A 16,886-nucleotide genomic window follows, 5' to 3' on the forward strand; every position below is an offset into this window, starting at 1 on the left:
AATTATGTAGTCTATCAGACAGCCTACCATGTTGGGCTGAACAGAATTGGAACAGGACAGGATTTTACTTCAATGTTTAATTTTGCCTTGCTAGATCTGAATTTCTGTTTTTGTTTGTTTCAGATCTTCACAGTTCTTGGTCGAACTTCTTTGTTTATCAACGTCTTTTGCCCATCTTGGTTGATATGCCAAGATGCTTAATTTCACAAAAAAATTATTGCAGTTTTGAATGTTTAAATTCACATATCTTGCAAAACATTTTGGAAGAACGTTTACTACTACCCCTTCTTAATGATACACCCTAAAGTGTTAAGCTCTAATTTTAAGGTTGTGCTCCCTAGTGCTGGACCCCTCTGCAAGTCTTTCTTTACATTCACTGTTAAATTTAATTCCTTTAATAATAGCACAGCAATTAATATTTTTCACTCTAACATAATAAAAGTTTGTTGAATGAGTACATTAGCTGTATGCAAATTTTGATTCACTGTAAATAGCTCATGTTAGTTCCTGCAACAAAAAGCAAAATTGCAGTAAATCAAAATGAAGAGATAGAGAAAGATTAAAACAAATTAGCGGTGTGAAAAATATTCATGAGACAATACAGCAGTTGAAAACAATCAGTTTTGGAACATCAGTCAGGTTTACTTAGAATTAATCAAAAGAGAAAAATGCCCAATACTTGTAATTGGCAAAGATTTTTTAACCATATTTTCCTCAGGAACTGAACATAAATGAAAAATGTTTTCTTTAAAACAACAAAACCCATGATAACAGGAATTATTCAAAAAATGATTTATCCTTTAAAAAGTTTCACATGAAGGCCTTATTTTTTTTTAAACAGAATTACAAGTACAAACTCCCCCTTCAAAGTCCTATCAAACTTTGCTACTCATTCTGCAGAATGCAATATTAAAGAAAATACACCCATCTCACCCAATCACAAGGCAATGTATTTGCTGACTCCTACTGAATGTCACGGGTGACCTGCCAGTTTGTTTAAAAAAAAGTCAAAGTCTTCTACATACCTGTAGCTTGGTGTGAGAGATATATTGAAGCCTCCATATCCATACAGAAAAGCAGGATGAGTGTTATCAAGTTTGATTCCTTTTTTATGAACAATAAACATTGGTATTTGTGTCCCATCTCTACTAGAAAAGAAGAGCTACATAGAAAAATTATAATACTATTATCAGACTGTATTTTGTATTCTGATCATTAAAATGTTAAATCAGATCATTAACTTCAAACATAAGTGGCCAACATTCTTCCATAAAATTTCCAGTCTTTTATCTTTGTGAATCATTTGGCTGAACATTGGGAACTATGAAAGCCACATATCAACAATGAACCGGTGTGCCCAGGAATGTGCATACATATCAATTTGCTATAATTATAGAGGGTTTTGGTTAGACCATTCCCAGAGTAATTTGCATAGCTTATTTTGCGCACAGAAGTCAAATCAAATGGTGGCGAGGATGAGGTGATTGCCTATGAGGAAAAACTGAGTAGACGAGGCCTGTTTACCCTGTAGTTTACAAGAATGGGAGGTGATCTTATTGAATTATAACATTTGTACAAGATTTGAGTTGATGCGGTTTCCTCTGGCTGGGGAATCTATAATTAGAAGGCTACAGTTGCACATTAATAGGTAATTTGTTTTTAAGAATGTGATGAGGAAAACTCTATTCACTCAAATGGCGAAAATCTTTGAATGCTCTACCCCGGGTTTGAGGATGTTCAGTCATTAAGTACATTTAATGGGCAAATGGCTTTTGGGTGTTAAGGGCGATGTGGACATTTTGGGAAGGTGCATTTGAGCTGACAATCAGCCATACCTTTGCTGAATGGTGTTTCAAGTTGAATAATGGATGAGTGATGGGGGAGGAGAATGGTGTAATCAATCATGTCAAAGGCTGCTGAAAGGATGAAGAATAGTTTATGGCAGATATAATTTGTAACCTGATGATGGCCATTTCAGTCCTGTGGAAGGAGCAGAAATCTGACTAGAAGGATTCAAACAGGGAGTTCGAGGAAAGATGAGCATGAACTTGGGTGATGATTACACATTCTAGGACTTGAGAAGACAGAGGTTAATGATGGATAACAGTTTACAGGTCAGAAGAGTCAATGGTAGTATTGAGGGATGGGATAACAACAGGAGAATTATAGGGAAGAAAACAGTATCAGCTAAAATGAGATCAGGAAAGGAAACTGGTCAGCAATTTGCATATAATGTATATTCACTTGCTGTCATCATTTTAACCAGCATTTTATTCTGTTAACTGCAAGCAAACTAAAAAAAAAATTAAAATGCAAAATGAAGACCAATTTAGAACATAAAAGTTACATGCTCATTGAGAGAAAAATCGAAAGAGTTAATTCATTTGACAACACATCTCTTAGCAATGCTCAGGAGCCTTCCAGTTATTTTAGTATTCTGATAACAGAGTCAATGTTGAAGTTTAAAAGAAGCTGATGAGTACCAGCCCCTAGGGAAAAGAATGTTTGTAGGCAAGAAATATTACAGAGAGAGGGCTAATTTTAGAATCATTGAGAGAACCTTCAGGAAAGTTTCTTCATAAATGTGAAACAGCAATACCCTTTTATCAGAACGGACTCAAATAGAGAATGATAAAACAGTGCTGGGGTTAGATTAATCAATGTATTCCTCAGGACTCTAGTTATGTAAATTATTTGAGTACATTTACTGGCTCTGTTCCAAGTGTTTTGCATTTATCAGCAGCTTTTTAAATGTAATCAAGGTCTTTAGCCATTCAAGGATAAATAATAAATCTGGTCAACACGATGCCAGTGCTTAGTGGATGGACTTGCTAAGAAGTCAGCAGATAATGAAAGAGACAAAGCAACATCTCCGTGATTTTGACATTGGATAGAACATAGAAGAATACAGCGCAGTGCAGGCCCTTCGGCCCTCGGTGTTGCGCCGATCCAAGCCCACCTAACCTACACTAGCCCACTATCCTCCATATGCCTATCCAATGCCCGCTTAAACGCCCATAATGAGGGACAGTCCACCACTGCTACTGGCAGGGCATTCCATGAACTTACGACTCGCTGAGTAAAGAACCTACCCCTAACATCTGTCCTATACCTATCCCCCCTTAATTTAAAGCTATGCCCCCTTGTAATAGCTGACTCCATACGTGGAAAAAGATTCTCACTGTCAACCCTATCTAAACCCCTAATCATCTTGTACACCTCTATCAAGTCACCCCTAAATCTTCTTTTCTCCAATGAAAACAACCCCAAGTGCCTCAGCCTTTCATCATACAATCTTCCTACCATACCAGGCAACATCCTGGTAAACCTCCTCTGCACCCGTTCCAGTGCCTCCACATCCTTCCGATAGTATGGCGACCAAAACTGCACACAATACTCCAGATGTGGCCGCACCAGAGTCTTATACAACTGCAACATGACCTCAGGACTCCGGAACTCAATTCCTCTCCCAATAAAAGCCAGTACACCATATGCCTTCTTCACCGCACTATTTACCTGGGTGGCAACTTTCAAAGATCTGTGTACATGGACACCAAGGTCCCTCTGCTCATCCACACTACCAAGTATCCGACCATTAGCCCAGTACCCCATCTTTTTGTTACTCTTACCAAAGTGAATCACCTCACACTTAGCTACATTGAACTCCATTTGCCACCTTTCTGCCCAGCTCTGCAGCTTATCTATATCCCGCTGTAACCTGCCACATCCTTCCTCACTGTCTACATCTCCTTCATATCATCCGCAAACTTGCTCACCCAACCTTCTAACCCCTCCTCCAGGTCATTTATAAAAATGACAAACAGCAATGGCCCCAAAACAGATCCTTGCGGAACACCGCTAGTAACTGCACTCCAAGATGAACCTTTGCCATCAACTACTACCCTCTGTCTTCTTCCAGCCAGCCAACTCCTAATCCAAACCTCCAACTCACCCTCAATGCCATACCTCCGTATTTTTTGCAGTAGTCTACCATGGGGAACCTCTATCAAACGCCTTACTAAAATCCATATACACCACATCTACCGCTTTTCCCTCGTCCACCTCCTTAGTCACCTTCTCAAAGAATTCAATAAGGTTTGTGAGGCACGACCTGCCCTTCACAAAACCATGCTGACTATCCTTGATCACATTATTCCTATCCAGATGTTCATAAATCCTATCCCTTACAATTCTCTCTAAGACTTTGCCCACAACAGAAGTGAGACTCACCGGCCTATAGTTACTAGGTTATCCCTACTCCCCTTCTTGAACAAGGGAACCACATTTGCTAGCCTCCAATCTTCTGGCACTACTCCTGTAGACAACGAGGACATAAAAATCAAGGCCAATAGCTCTGCAATCTCCTCCCTTGCTTCCCAGAGAATCCTAGGATAAATGCCATCAGGCCCAGGGGACTTATCTATTTTCACCCTTTCCAGAATTTCCAACACCTCTTCCCTACATACCTCAAAGCCATCCATTCTACTTAATTGTGACTCAGTATTCACATCGACAACAATGTCCTGTTCCTGAGTGAATACTGACAAAAAGTATTCATTCAGTGTCTCCCCAATCTCTTCAGCCTCCACACGCAACTTCCACTACTATCCTTGACTGGACCTATTCCTACCCTAGTCATTCTTTTATTCCTGATATACCTATAGAAAGCCTTAGGGTTTTCCCTAATCCTACCAACTAAGGACCTTTCATGTCCTTAGTTGGGGATTGCCCCATGTAGGGGAAACCTGATAAGTGCCCATCATTTTAACTGGTATTGATTGCTCCATGGTTTACATATAACCATTTAAGGTTACGCTAAGGTTTAAGTATCAGCAGTATGGTGGCTGTGTGAAACTTATCAAAGCTGAAAATGTTGAACATTGATTCTTGTTGTGGGAACCTGTCTGCAAATCCACCAGCACATCAGTGCAAAAGGCTGAAGCATTCACAGCAATATTCAGCCAGAAGTACTAAGTGGATGATCCATCTCTTCTCCTCCAGTGGTTCCCAGCATTCAAGAAGCCATTAGAAGTGCCGGACACTACAAAGGTTACGGACCCTGATAACATTCCAGCTATAGTGCTACAAGACTCATGCTCCAGAATTTGCCACTCAACTAGAAAAGCTCTTCCAGTACAGTTACAACACTGGCATCTAACTAATGTGTACATACTCGCCATTAAAAAAAAGAACAGGACAAATCCAAACCAACCAATAGCACCCCTTCAGTCTACTCTTGATTATCAAATAGGAGTAATTAACAGTGTTATTAAGAGACACCTGCTCAGTAATAATCCATGCAGTGACAGACAGTATGGGTTCTACCAGAACCACTCAGCTCCTGACATCATTGGAGCCTTGGTTGAAACCTGCACAAAAGAGCTGAATTCCAGAGGTGAACAAGGTCAGAAGTCACACGATTCCAGGTTAGAATCAAATAGGTTTATGTGAAATCACAAGGTTTCAGAGTGCTCCTCCTTCGTCAGGTGAAATGAAGAGATGCACAATGTCACAGAATTTATAGACTGAGTGTCAAAAGATCATACAAATGGTGTGGGTGGAGTGTTGACAGGCTTAATAACAAGTCTCTGCAGTTGATGAAAATTGTCAGCCAGTGCCAGAAAAGTGTCAACAGTTTAAAAGTGAAAAACTACCTATGATCCAATTAATTGAGACAGAAAGAGAATTACAAAAAAAAATCGCCGGACAGGAATGTACCTTCCCAGTGGGGAAATACTTCTGCAGTCAAGGATGTTCAGCCTCTGATCTTCAGTTAAGCACTCTCCAAGGTGGTCTTTGAGATGCACAACACAAAATTGTCCAGCAGAAACTGATAGGTCAAATGCTTCGAGCATGTGCTCTTTCTCAGGAATGAGGGGTAGCCTAAGGGGACAGAGATAAATGGGGGAGCGGGGGAAATAGGATCAGACAGTTCAAGAGGGCGGTGCCAAGGTGGAAGTTGGGATTCTCCAGCCACATAGAATCAATGTCAATTTCACCAGTTTCATTTCCCCTCCCTCCACCTTATCCAAGACCCAAACTTCCAACTCGGCACCATTGTCTTGAACTGTCCGACATGTCCATCTTCCTCCCCACCTATCCACTCCACCCCCCTCTCCGATCTATTACCATTATCCCCCCCAAATTTCATCTACCTATCGCATTCCCAGCAACCACCCACCACCATCAATCTCTTCCCCACTCCTCCAACCGAAACTTTATCATGTAATTTTACAGTTAGATCAAGAAATCTTTGGTTGCTGTTTGTCTAAACAACCAAAGAGGGGACGACTAGTAATAAAGCAATTTAACCAATACTCAGCGCTCTGCCGCATTTGAAGAGGTTTAATCCCTAACAAATGACAGAAGTATATACAACATACATATAGACTGCTTAGCAAGGTTAGCTCACATGGAATACAGGGGGGATCAGTCACTTGGATACAGAATTGGCTTGAAGATAGAGACAGAGGGTGATGGTGGAGGGTTGCCTTTCAGGTTGGAGGCTTGTGACCAGTGGTGTGCCACAGGATATTGGTACTGGATCCACTGCTTCTGATCATTTATATAAATGATTTGGATGTGAACATAGGAAGTATAGTTAATAAGTTTGCAGATGACACCAAAATTACAGGCATAGTAGACAGTGAAGGAGGTTACCTCAGAGTACAATGAGATCTTGATCAGATGGACCAATTGGCCGAGGAATAGCAGATGGAGTTTAATTCAGACAAATGTCAGATGCTGCATTTTGAAAAGGCAAAACAGGGCATGGCTTACACACTTAATGGCAAGGTCCTGGATAGTGCGGCTAACGAAGAGACCTTGGAGGGAAGGTTCACAGTCCCTTCAAAGTGGAGTCGCAGTTAGATAGGATAGTGAAGAAGGTGTTTAGTATGCTTTCCTTTATTGGTTGGATCATCGAGTTTAAGAGTCGGTAGATCATGTTGCGGCTGTACAGGACATTGATTAGGTCAATTTTGGTATATTGAGTGCATCTCTGGTCTCCTTCCCATAAGAAAGATCTTGTGAAACTTGAAAGCGTTCAGAAAAGACTGACAAGGATATTGTCAAGGTCGGAGGGCTTGAGCTATAGGGAGTGGCTGAATAGGCTGGAGCTGTTTTCCCTGCAGCGTCAGAGGCTGAGGGGTGACCTCATAGAGGTTTATAAAATCATGAGGGGCATGGTTAGGGTAAATAGACATGGTCATTTCCCTGGGGTGGGGCAGTCTAGAATTAGAGGGCATAGGTTTAGGGTGAGGGGGAAAAAATTTAAAAGGGACCCAAGGGGCAACTTTTTCATGCAGAGGGTGGTGCATGTAGGGAATGAACTGCCAGAGGAAGTGGTGAAGGTTGGTATAATTACAACATTTAAAAGGGACCAGAATGGGTATCTGAATAGGAAGGGTTTACAGGGATATGGGCCAAGTGTTGGCAAATGGGACTAGATTATGTTAGGATATCTGGTCAGCATGGATGAGTTGGACCAAAGGGTCTGTTTCCGTGCTGTACACCTCTATGACATCGAGAGCAGTACTTCACTCAAGGCATGGCCCAGTGGTTAGCACTGCTGCCTCACAGCACCAGGGTCCCTGGTTCGATTCCAGCCTTGGGCGACTGTCTGTGTTGAGTTTGTACATTCTCCACGTGTCTGCATGGGTTTCCTCCAGGTGGTCCGGTTTCCTCCCACAGTCCAAAAGATGTGCTGATCAGGTGAACTGGCCATGCTAAATTGCCTATAGTGTTAGGTGCATTAGTCAGAGGGAAATGGGTTTGGGTGGGATACTCTTTGGAGTGTCGTATGGACTGGTTGGGCTGAAGGACCTGTTTCCACACTGTAGTGAATCTAATCTAATCTAAAAAAAAATGATGTCAAGATGCATGCCTTACTCTTTCTCTGGTTATTCTTTTGCTTTTAATATGGTTATAAAAAGCAATTGGATTTTCCTTAAAGTTAATATGTCAGTGTTTCTTTTCCTCCATTCTCCTAGTTTCTTTTCTAATTAATCCCCTGCACATTCTACACTCCTCTTGGGTGAATGTATTTTCTTTTATCCAATTCTGTACACTCTTGGGTTCTTTGGTCTTGCTGATCCCACTGTTCACCTTTACTCTTACTCTTCTGAATGCCTTCCATTGGTCGATGTGTATTTTTCTGCAAGTAGCTGCTCGCAGTTCACTTCGGAAAGATGCTTTCTCAGCATGAAATTCATCCTTCCCCAATTCAGAGCATTTATTTCTGGCCCATCTTTATATCCTTATTCTCTCTAAGTGCTGATGTAAAAAGTTCCCCGGGACACATTTGAGAACACCTCCCCCCACTCCAAGCCTTTCACACTTTGTGAAACCCAGTTAATAATGGGGAAGTTGAAATCCCTTATTATTACCCTGCTATTTTTAAACTTCTTTGATATTTCCCAGCTATTTGTCATCGTCTCTCTCCCTGACCGTTTAGAGGTCTCTTGTACATCCCCAGCAAAGTGACTGCCTCCATTTTGGTTTCAAGTTTCAAACAAATGGCCTCCATATCCTTGAAGTTGTCTCACTTGAAGTTTTCACACCTCAGAATATTAAGCTGCCAGCCCTATCCTTCAACCATGTGTCTTTGATAGCAATGAATTCACTTCCCCATGCTATATGAAAAATGTCCAATTCACTTTTGTTATTTGCAAGACTCCTTGCATTAAAATAAATGCTATCCAGCCTTGCCAAACTTCCTTGTATCTTAAAGTGAATATATTTGCACTGTCTTCTTGATCTACTTGGCAATGTTTCTATATTTGTTTGCATACCACCGACAACTGTGCCTCCAATTCATATCCCATCTCTGTTAAATTAGTTTTAAGCTCCACTAACCGCAGTAGCAAATCACCAGCAAATGCCCCCTCCACATTCCTGGATGTCTGTTTTTTCATCTTTCCTGCAGTTCTGAGCACAAAATTAAAAATCCTGCTCTAGATGGGCCTGATAAGGGGGGGGGGGGGGTGGAGTTTTTAAGATTGTCAACCTGTAACTAGCAGAGTGCCACAAGAGTCAGTACAGGGGCCACAAATACTTACAATAACATGTAAATGACTTGGATGAGGAAAGTGAAAGCATGATTACCAAGTTTGCGGATGATACAAAATTAAGTGGGAAGGAAGTGGTGGGGATGACACAAAAAATCTGGAGACGGATATGGACAGGTTATGCGAGTGGGCAAAAACCTGGCAGATGGCATGTAATATGGGAAATTGTGACAGTGCACATTTGCAAGTATACAGAAGCTAGATTATTTAAATGTAGAAAGACTGCAGAAACCTACAAAACAGAGGAATTTGGGTGTCCCTGTCCACGAGTCACACAAATCATTCAAGTTCAGCAGATAATAAAGGAAAGCAAATGGAATGTTGGCCTTTATTTCAATGGGCATGGACTATAAAAGATAACAAAAGTATAAAACTATACAAGACACTAGTGAGTTCACAACTGGAATATTGTGAACTATATTCGACACTTGAATCTATTGATGCCATTGGAGGGCACAGAAGGTTTACTTGACTGACACCAGGTATAGAGGGACTGTCTTATGAAGAGAGGCTGAGCAGCGTGGGCGTGTACTCATTAGAATTAAGCCTACTTCTGCTCCTATTGGCTTGTGCCTGAAACGTGAATTTTCCTGGTTCTTTTTCCAGCACCACACTCTTGACCCTAATCTCCAGCATCTGCCATCCTCACTTTCTCCCATGGCTTATAATCTTATACAATAACGCATCTTGTGACTTAGTAGTATTTGCAACGTTGCTCTCCTTCCAAAATGTCATAAAGTTCATTAAGTCACAAAATTAATGCTTTGCCTGGGACTAATCAGCTTCTTCTGATCAAAATATCTGTAGGTCGTTTAGGGTGACTTTGTGCAGTTGTTTCTACAACTGAAGTACAAGAAGACTTATTATATTTCTTTCATCTTTAATCCTTTTACTGATGCTTCTGTGACTTTTTAAACTGACCTTTAAGACAAAATGCGATGGCATTTGGAAAACGCTACTGCCACGATAGCTGGATGAAAGCGCACCAGAACTTTATAAATGTGAAGTGCCTCCTGCTTTGTGAAGCTTAAAGAGAGGGTCAACATAAAATAGCTTCCAGCTCACTGTGACAGACAGCAATTCTACCCAGCTTTTAGAAAATGCAGTAAACATCTATTCACCAAGCAGTGACTGCAGAAGTGAAGTGATAAATAACAAACTTAAAACATTTTTAAATGAGCTTAAGGTACTGAAAACATAAGAAAAAAAACTGTTGGGTACTTAAGGTACCCTTTATAACCCTTTCTAAATAAACAACAGACATATGAAGTAGAAATTCAATAAATATCAGTTTTGATGTGCCTCAATTCTAATGAAATATTTTCAGCAAATAGTATCAACCATCACTTTTTCACACAGTAACAAATTTAGTGTGGCTGGTTGTGAGGCAGTGAGAGGTTGGGGCAGGGTTAGCAGGATAGGACAACATATAGTCTACAAGAAAGTGAGAACTGCAGATGCTGGAGATTAGATTAGATTAGATTAGATTACTTACAGTGTGGAAACAGGCCCTTCGGCCCAACAAGTCCACACCGACCCGCCGAAGCGCAACCCACCCATACCCCTACATTTACCCCTTTAACCTAACACTACGGGCAATTTAGCATGGCCAATTCACCTGACCCGCACATTTTTGGATTGTGGGAGGAAACCGGAGCACCCGGAGGAAACCCACGCAGACACGGGGAGAATGTGCAAACTCCACACAGTCAGTCGCCTGAGTCGGGAATTGAACCCGGGTCTCTGGCGCTGTGAGGCAGCAGTGCTAACCACTGTGCCACCGTGCCGCCCACTAGGGCGAGAGTGTGGTGCAGGTAAATCTCTGATGGATTGGAAGGCTCCTTTTGGGCCTTGGACGGAGGTGAGGGGGGAGAGGCGTGGGTGTAGGGTCGAACTCTCGATCAGGGTCGAGAGTGTGGTGCTGGAAAAGCACAGCAGGTCATGCAGCATCCGAGGAGTAGGAGAATCGACATTTCGGGCATGAGCCCTTCATCAGGAATGAGGCTTGTGAGCCAAAGGGGTAGAGAGATAAATGGGAAAGGGGTGGGGCTGGGCGTAGGGTAGCTGAAAGTGTAGTAGGAGATGAAGGTGGGGGTGTTGGTGATAAGTCAGAGAAAAACGTGGAGTGGATTGTTGAGAAGGAAGATGGACAGGTCGGATATGTCAAGAGGACGGTGCCGAGTTGGAAGGTTGGATCTGGGCTAAGGTGGGGGTGGAGAAATGAGAAACTGATGAAAACCACATTAATCCCACATGGGAGGTGTGTCTGAAGGAGGAAGATGAGGCACCCTTCCTCCAGGCGTCAGGTGATAAGGGTTTGATGATGGAGGCAGCCCAGGGCCTGCATGTCCTTGGCGGAGTGGGAGGGGGAGTTAAAGTGTTCGGCTACGGGGCGATGGGGTTGCTTTGTGCATGTGTCCAGGAGATGTTCTCTGAAAGCGTTCTGCAAGTAGGCTTCCTGTCTCCCCAATATAGAGGAGACTGCATTGGGAGCAACGGATACGGTAAATGACGTGTGGAGGTGCAGGTAAATCTCTGATGGATGTGCAAGGTTCCTTTGGGGCCTTGGACAGAGGTGAGGGGGGAGAGGCCCCCTCCAACCAAACCTCCCCTCCTGACACCTTCCCCTGCCACTGCAAGAATTGCAAACCCTACACCCACGCCTCTCCCCCCTCACCTCCGTCCAAGGCCCAAAAGGAGCCTTCCAATCCATCAGAGATTTACCTGCACCTCCACATGTCATTTACTTTATCTGTTGCTCCTGATGCGGTCTCCTCTACATTGGGAAGACAGGACACCTACTTGCAGAATACTTCAGAGAACAAGTCCAGGACATAAGCATGAAACAACCCCATCACCCCATAGCCAAAAACTTTAACTCCCCTTCCCAATCCGCCAAGGACATGCAGGTCCTAGGTCTCCTCCATCATCAAACCTTACTACCTGTGCCTGGAAGAAGAACACCTCATCTTCCACCTTGGAACTCTCCAACCACATGGGACTAATGTGGATTTCACCAGTTTCCGCATTTCCTCTCCCCCCACCTTATCCCAGATCCAAACTTCCAACTCGGCACTGCCCTCTTGACCTGTCCATCTTCTTTCCGACCAAGCTGCTCTACCTTCTTCTCCGACCTATCACCATCACCCGCACCTTAATCTACCTATTGCACTCTCAGCAACCTCTCCCCAGCAACACACCCCTTCCATTTATCTCTCTACCCCCTTGGCTCACAAGCCTAATTTCTGATGAAGGGCTCATGCTCAAAACGTCGATTCTCCTGCTCCTCGGATGCTGCATGACCTGCTGTGCTTTTCCAGCACCACACACAACATAAAGTCCACTCCAAATCATTCAGTATTTTCTTTCAAACAAAGATTTAAATATTCTATAATTTGAATGACGGAAAGGAAATAAGAGCAAAGCAAGCATTTGCTGCTGAAAATATAAATAAAATATAAATATACCTGATGATTGGAATTAATAGATTTCGAATCAAGATTAGATATTAAAGAAATATAGCGGCACGGTGGCTCAGTGGTTACCTCACAGCACCGGGGTCCCAGGTTCGATCCCAGCCTCGGGTGACTCCAAACTCCAAACTGTGTGGAGTTTGTACATTCTCCCGTGTCTGCGTGGGTTTCCTCCGGGTGCTCCGGTTTCCTCCCACAGTCCAAAGATGTGCAGGTCAGGTGAATTGGTCATGCTAAATTGCCCATAGATTAGGTGCATTAGTCAGAGGGAAATAGGTCTGGGTGGGTTACTCTTCGGAGGGTCGGTGTGGACTTGTTGGGCCGAAGGGCCTGTTTCTGCACTGTAGGGAAACTAATCTAATCTAATCGAAATATACTAGGGAATAAGAAAATGGCAAAGGAGTTTAAGAAATACTTTGCAGTCTTCACAGTAGAGGACTAAAAAAAATCAAGTGGGAAGAGGGGTGTAATGAACAATAATTATCATGAGAAAAAGAGTACTAAGCAAAGTAACTGGGCTAAAGGTTAATAAGTCCCCTGGATCTGATAGACTGCATCCTAAGATTTTCAAGGAAGTAGCTACTGAGATAGTGGATGCATTGATAGTAATCTTCTGAGAATCCAAAAAGTTACAGAGGATTGCAAAATTTTCAATTTAATACCCTTATTCAAAAACTGAGGGAGACAATACATAATTAATTACAGGACAGTTACCTTAACATCAGTAACTGGGAAAATGTTAGAGTCTGTTATAAAGAATGCAATACCTGATGCAGATCATTTAGAAATATATAATATAATCAGAGTCAGCATGGCTTCATAAAGGTGAAATTATGCCTCTCAAATAGAATTATTTGAGGTGGTAACAAGCAGAATAGATGAAAGGGAAACCAGTAGATGTAATATTTGGATTTATAAAGGCATTCAGAATAAAGTACCACACATGAATCTAATAAATAAATACCCCCAACTCCACAGACTGTTATCGTTACTATAGATAGAGGATTGGCTAACTAATAGAAGGCATAAACTTGGGATAAAGGGGGCATTTTTCAGGACGGCAACTTCTAATTACTGGCATCCCATCAGTGCTAGAACCACCATTACCACCAGTAAGAGAATGTCCCGCAGTGAGGTTGGTATACGACACAAAAATAGGTGGGAAGGCAGTGGTGACAATGGCATAGAGAGTCTACAGAAGGATACAGACAGATTAAGCGAATGAGCAAACATTTGAAAGATAGGATATAATGTGGGGAAAAAATGAAGTTCTGCCATGTTGGCAGGACAAATAGAGGAGCTGAATATTATTTAAATGTAGAGAAGTGCAGCAAGCTACAGCACAGAGGGATTTGGGGGTCCTCATGCATTTGTCATGAAATTTTGGAATCCAGATTGTGGGTAATATTCATGGCAAATTTGGGGGGAAATCTCATAATGGCTGTAACTTCGCATCTCCCAGCCCTGGTCACAATGAAATGTGATATAAAGTAGAACTGGCCTCTGTTCAACTTGCAGTGGCAAAATAATGAAATTGCAACAGATTTATTTCATTCACCAGAGCATCAATAAATGGCTACACTTCCACTGCTGCTAGGAAGAGACAGTTATAAATTGTTGACCATCCCAAATCTCTGCTAGAACAAAGTAAAAAGGATGGTAGAAACTTCAAAAGCTTTGAGGGCATGCTTTGAACCCTAAGTGAATTATGCGTTCAATATCAGAATCAAAGAAGGGAAACAAGTTTTCTGATGAATATGTGACTGCATTAACACAGTTGAAGAGGCTTGCAAATTTGCACAACAAAAAATAATCTAATTTAGGACAGAATTACATTAGGCATGAGAATCCACAGTGAGAGTAAGTCTACTAAGAGAGGAGGAACCTATTCTCAGAAAAGTGACTGCCATCTGCAGAAGAGCTGTAGTTGCAAACAGGCAACTGGAACTATTCATGGCAGAAAAGGCCTTGCTTTATATTGATAGATATTCCATGGTGCAAGGACAGAAAAAGGATCTGGGTACTGTGGTGACTGGTCAACTGCAGGGACTATCTGGCTGCCTACAGAGGTTTCCAGCAACATAGCTGCCAGTCTTCAACCAATTTGTTTCACTCCACATGACACTGAGTAATGTTTGGAGGGAGGCACTGGATACTACAAAAGCTGTGTGCCCTGTCAACATTTGGTAATGATCCTGTAAATATGTGCACCTACTACACCTCTAGCTAAGTGCTTGACAGAACATCAGAATTGTTATGACACAGGTCATTCCACCCAGTGTGCCTGACCTACTCTTCAAACAAGCATCAGTACTGTTCTAATACAGCTGCCCACTGTCATAAAATGTAGGAGCAGAAGTAGACCAATTAGTTCATCGAGTCTGCTATGCCAAATAAAAACCAAAATTACTGCAGATGCTGGAAATACTGCAGATACAAGAATAGATATTGTTAGAAAAGCTCAGCAGATCTGACAGCATCTGTCGGGAGAGAAATCAGAGTTAATGTTTTGGGTCCAGTGACCCTTGATCGTTCCCACCTATTTTTGTGTCATGCACCAACAGGCTGCGGTACATTCTCTTTTATCAGCAGAGTAATATATCTGTTGTATGTACTGGCAGCCCTAGCACTAATTGGGCCCCACCAGTTAGAGGCTGCCATCCTAAAATGCTCCCTTTATCCCAACTCTGTCTCCTATTAGTTAGCCAATCCAGTAACCATGGTAGCATGCCCCCAACACCACAGTTTCTTATTTTCCTCCACTTAATGACCCAGTCCCAACAATACTTTGCAGTCAGGAATTCTACAGGTTAATTACACTGTCAGAGAAAAAAAGTTCCATCTGTTCTTGGTCTTAAATATGTGAACCGTTATAGAGAATATGTCCTCTGGTCTTCGACTCTCCCACAAAGGGAAACAACTTTTCCACATTTACCTGTAAAGTCCCTTAAAGACGGTGTATGTTTCATCAGGTTTCCCCTCATTCATTTATATTTCAATGAATACAGACCTAATCTATTCAACCTGTTTTCATGAGACAGTCCCTCTATACATGATATCAGTATAGCAAACCTTCTCTGAACTGCTTCCAATGCCAGTATGTCTTCCCTTTGGTAAGGAGCCCTCTAACTGATCATGTGGAAAATTATCATCATGTACACAAAAGGCAGGACAAGTCCAACCATCACCCCATTTGGCAGTCTATTCTCAATCAGTAGTGTGATGGAAGGTGTCATCAAGCAGCACTTGCTTAGTAGTAGCCTGCTCACTGATACTGATGTTGAGTTGTGACAGTGCCATTCAGCTCCAGACCTCATTACAGTCTTGGTCTAAACATAGCCAAAAGAGCTGAATTCCAGAAGTGAGGAGAAAGTAATTTCCCTTCACATCAAGGCCACATTTGACAAGTATAACATCAAATAACTCTCGTAAAATGGCAGTCAATATGAATTGATGTCATTACCTGGCAAAAAGGAAAATGGTTGTGGTGGTTGGAGGTCCGTCATGTCAGCTCCAGGACTACTCTGCAGGCTTTCTCTGGGTTGTGTGCTAGGACCATCCAAATGCTTCATCAATGACCTTCACTCCATCATATGGTCAGAAGTGGGGATGTTCATCAATGGTTGCACAACATTCATCATCATTCAGGACTCCTCAGATATTGAAAACGTCTCTGTCCAAATGCAGCAAGACCTGGACAACATCCAGGTTTGGGCTGACAAGTGGAAGATTCGACTAGTCAAACCACATAAGTGACAGGCAATGACCATTTCCAAAATAAGAATCTAACCAGTGACTCCTGACATCACCGTCACTGATATCAGCACTGTCAACACCTGGAGATTACTCTTGACCAGGAACAGAAATGGACTATTCATATAAGTACTGTCACTACAAGAGCTGGTCAGAGGCTAGGAATCCTGCAGCAAGTAATTCATCTCTTGACTCCCACAGATTCACTACCTCCAAGGAACAAGTCAGGAGTGTAATGGAATGCTTCCCACCTGCCAGTTTAAGTGCAATTCTGCAACACTCAAGAACCTTGACACCATCTAAGATAAAGTAACCCATTGATTAGCACCACATCCACAAACATTCAGAGCCTCTACAACCAATGCTCAGTTACAGCAGTGTGTACAATTTATAAGACACACTGCAGAAATTCACCAATGCTAAACCCCAGGATATGAATAGTCGGAGATTCAGTGATGGTAACATCACTAAATGTCAAAGCCAGTGGTTAGATTATCTCTAACTGGGGATGGTCCTGACCTGGCATTTGTGGGATGCACATATTACTTGCCACTTGTCAGTTCAAGCCTGGATGTTGTCCAGATCTTGTTGC

At 42.2% G+C, this 16,886-nt stretch overlaps 1 protein-coding gene and 1 long non-coding RNA gene across 3 annotated transcripts in view; one reads left to right on the plus strand and one right to left on the minus strand.

The window, feature by feature from the left end:
* The window catches only part of LOC148150648 (uncharacterized), a 73,270-nt gene extending 72,257 nt beyond the window's left edge, over window positions 1-1,013 (plus strand). Inside the window, exon 4 of the long non-coding RNA XR_015754307.1 lies at window positions 124-1,013. This is a non-coding gene — a long non-coding RNA (uncharacterized LOC148150648). The remainder of the gene's footprint in view (window positions 1-123) is intronic.
* The window catches only part of LOC122548411 (prolyl endopeptidase-like), a 205,495-nt gene that overhangs the window by 62,904 nt on the left and 125,705 nt on the right, over window positions 1-16,886 (minus strand). For both annotated transcript variants that reach the window (XM_043687029.2, XM_087982666.1), the window contains one exon: window positions 1,026-1,162. In XM_043687029.2, coding sequence (XP_043542964.2) covers window positions 1,026-1,162 — 137 coding nt within the window. The remainder of the gene's footprint in view (window positions 1-1,025; window positions 1,163-16,886) is intronic.

Source organism: Chiloscyllium plagiosum, unplaced genomic scaffold, assembly GCF_037043375.1.
Source record: "Chiloscyllium plagiosum isolate Xiang-an unplaced genomic scaffold, Cpla_swu_hap1 HiC_scaffold_3, whole genome shotgun sequence".
In the NCBI taxonomy this organism is placed as follows: domain Eukaryota; kingdom Metazoa; phylum Chordata; class Chondrichthyes; order Orectolobiformes; family Hemiscylliidae; genus Chiloscyllium; species Chiloscyllium plagiosum.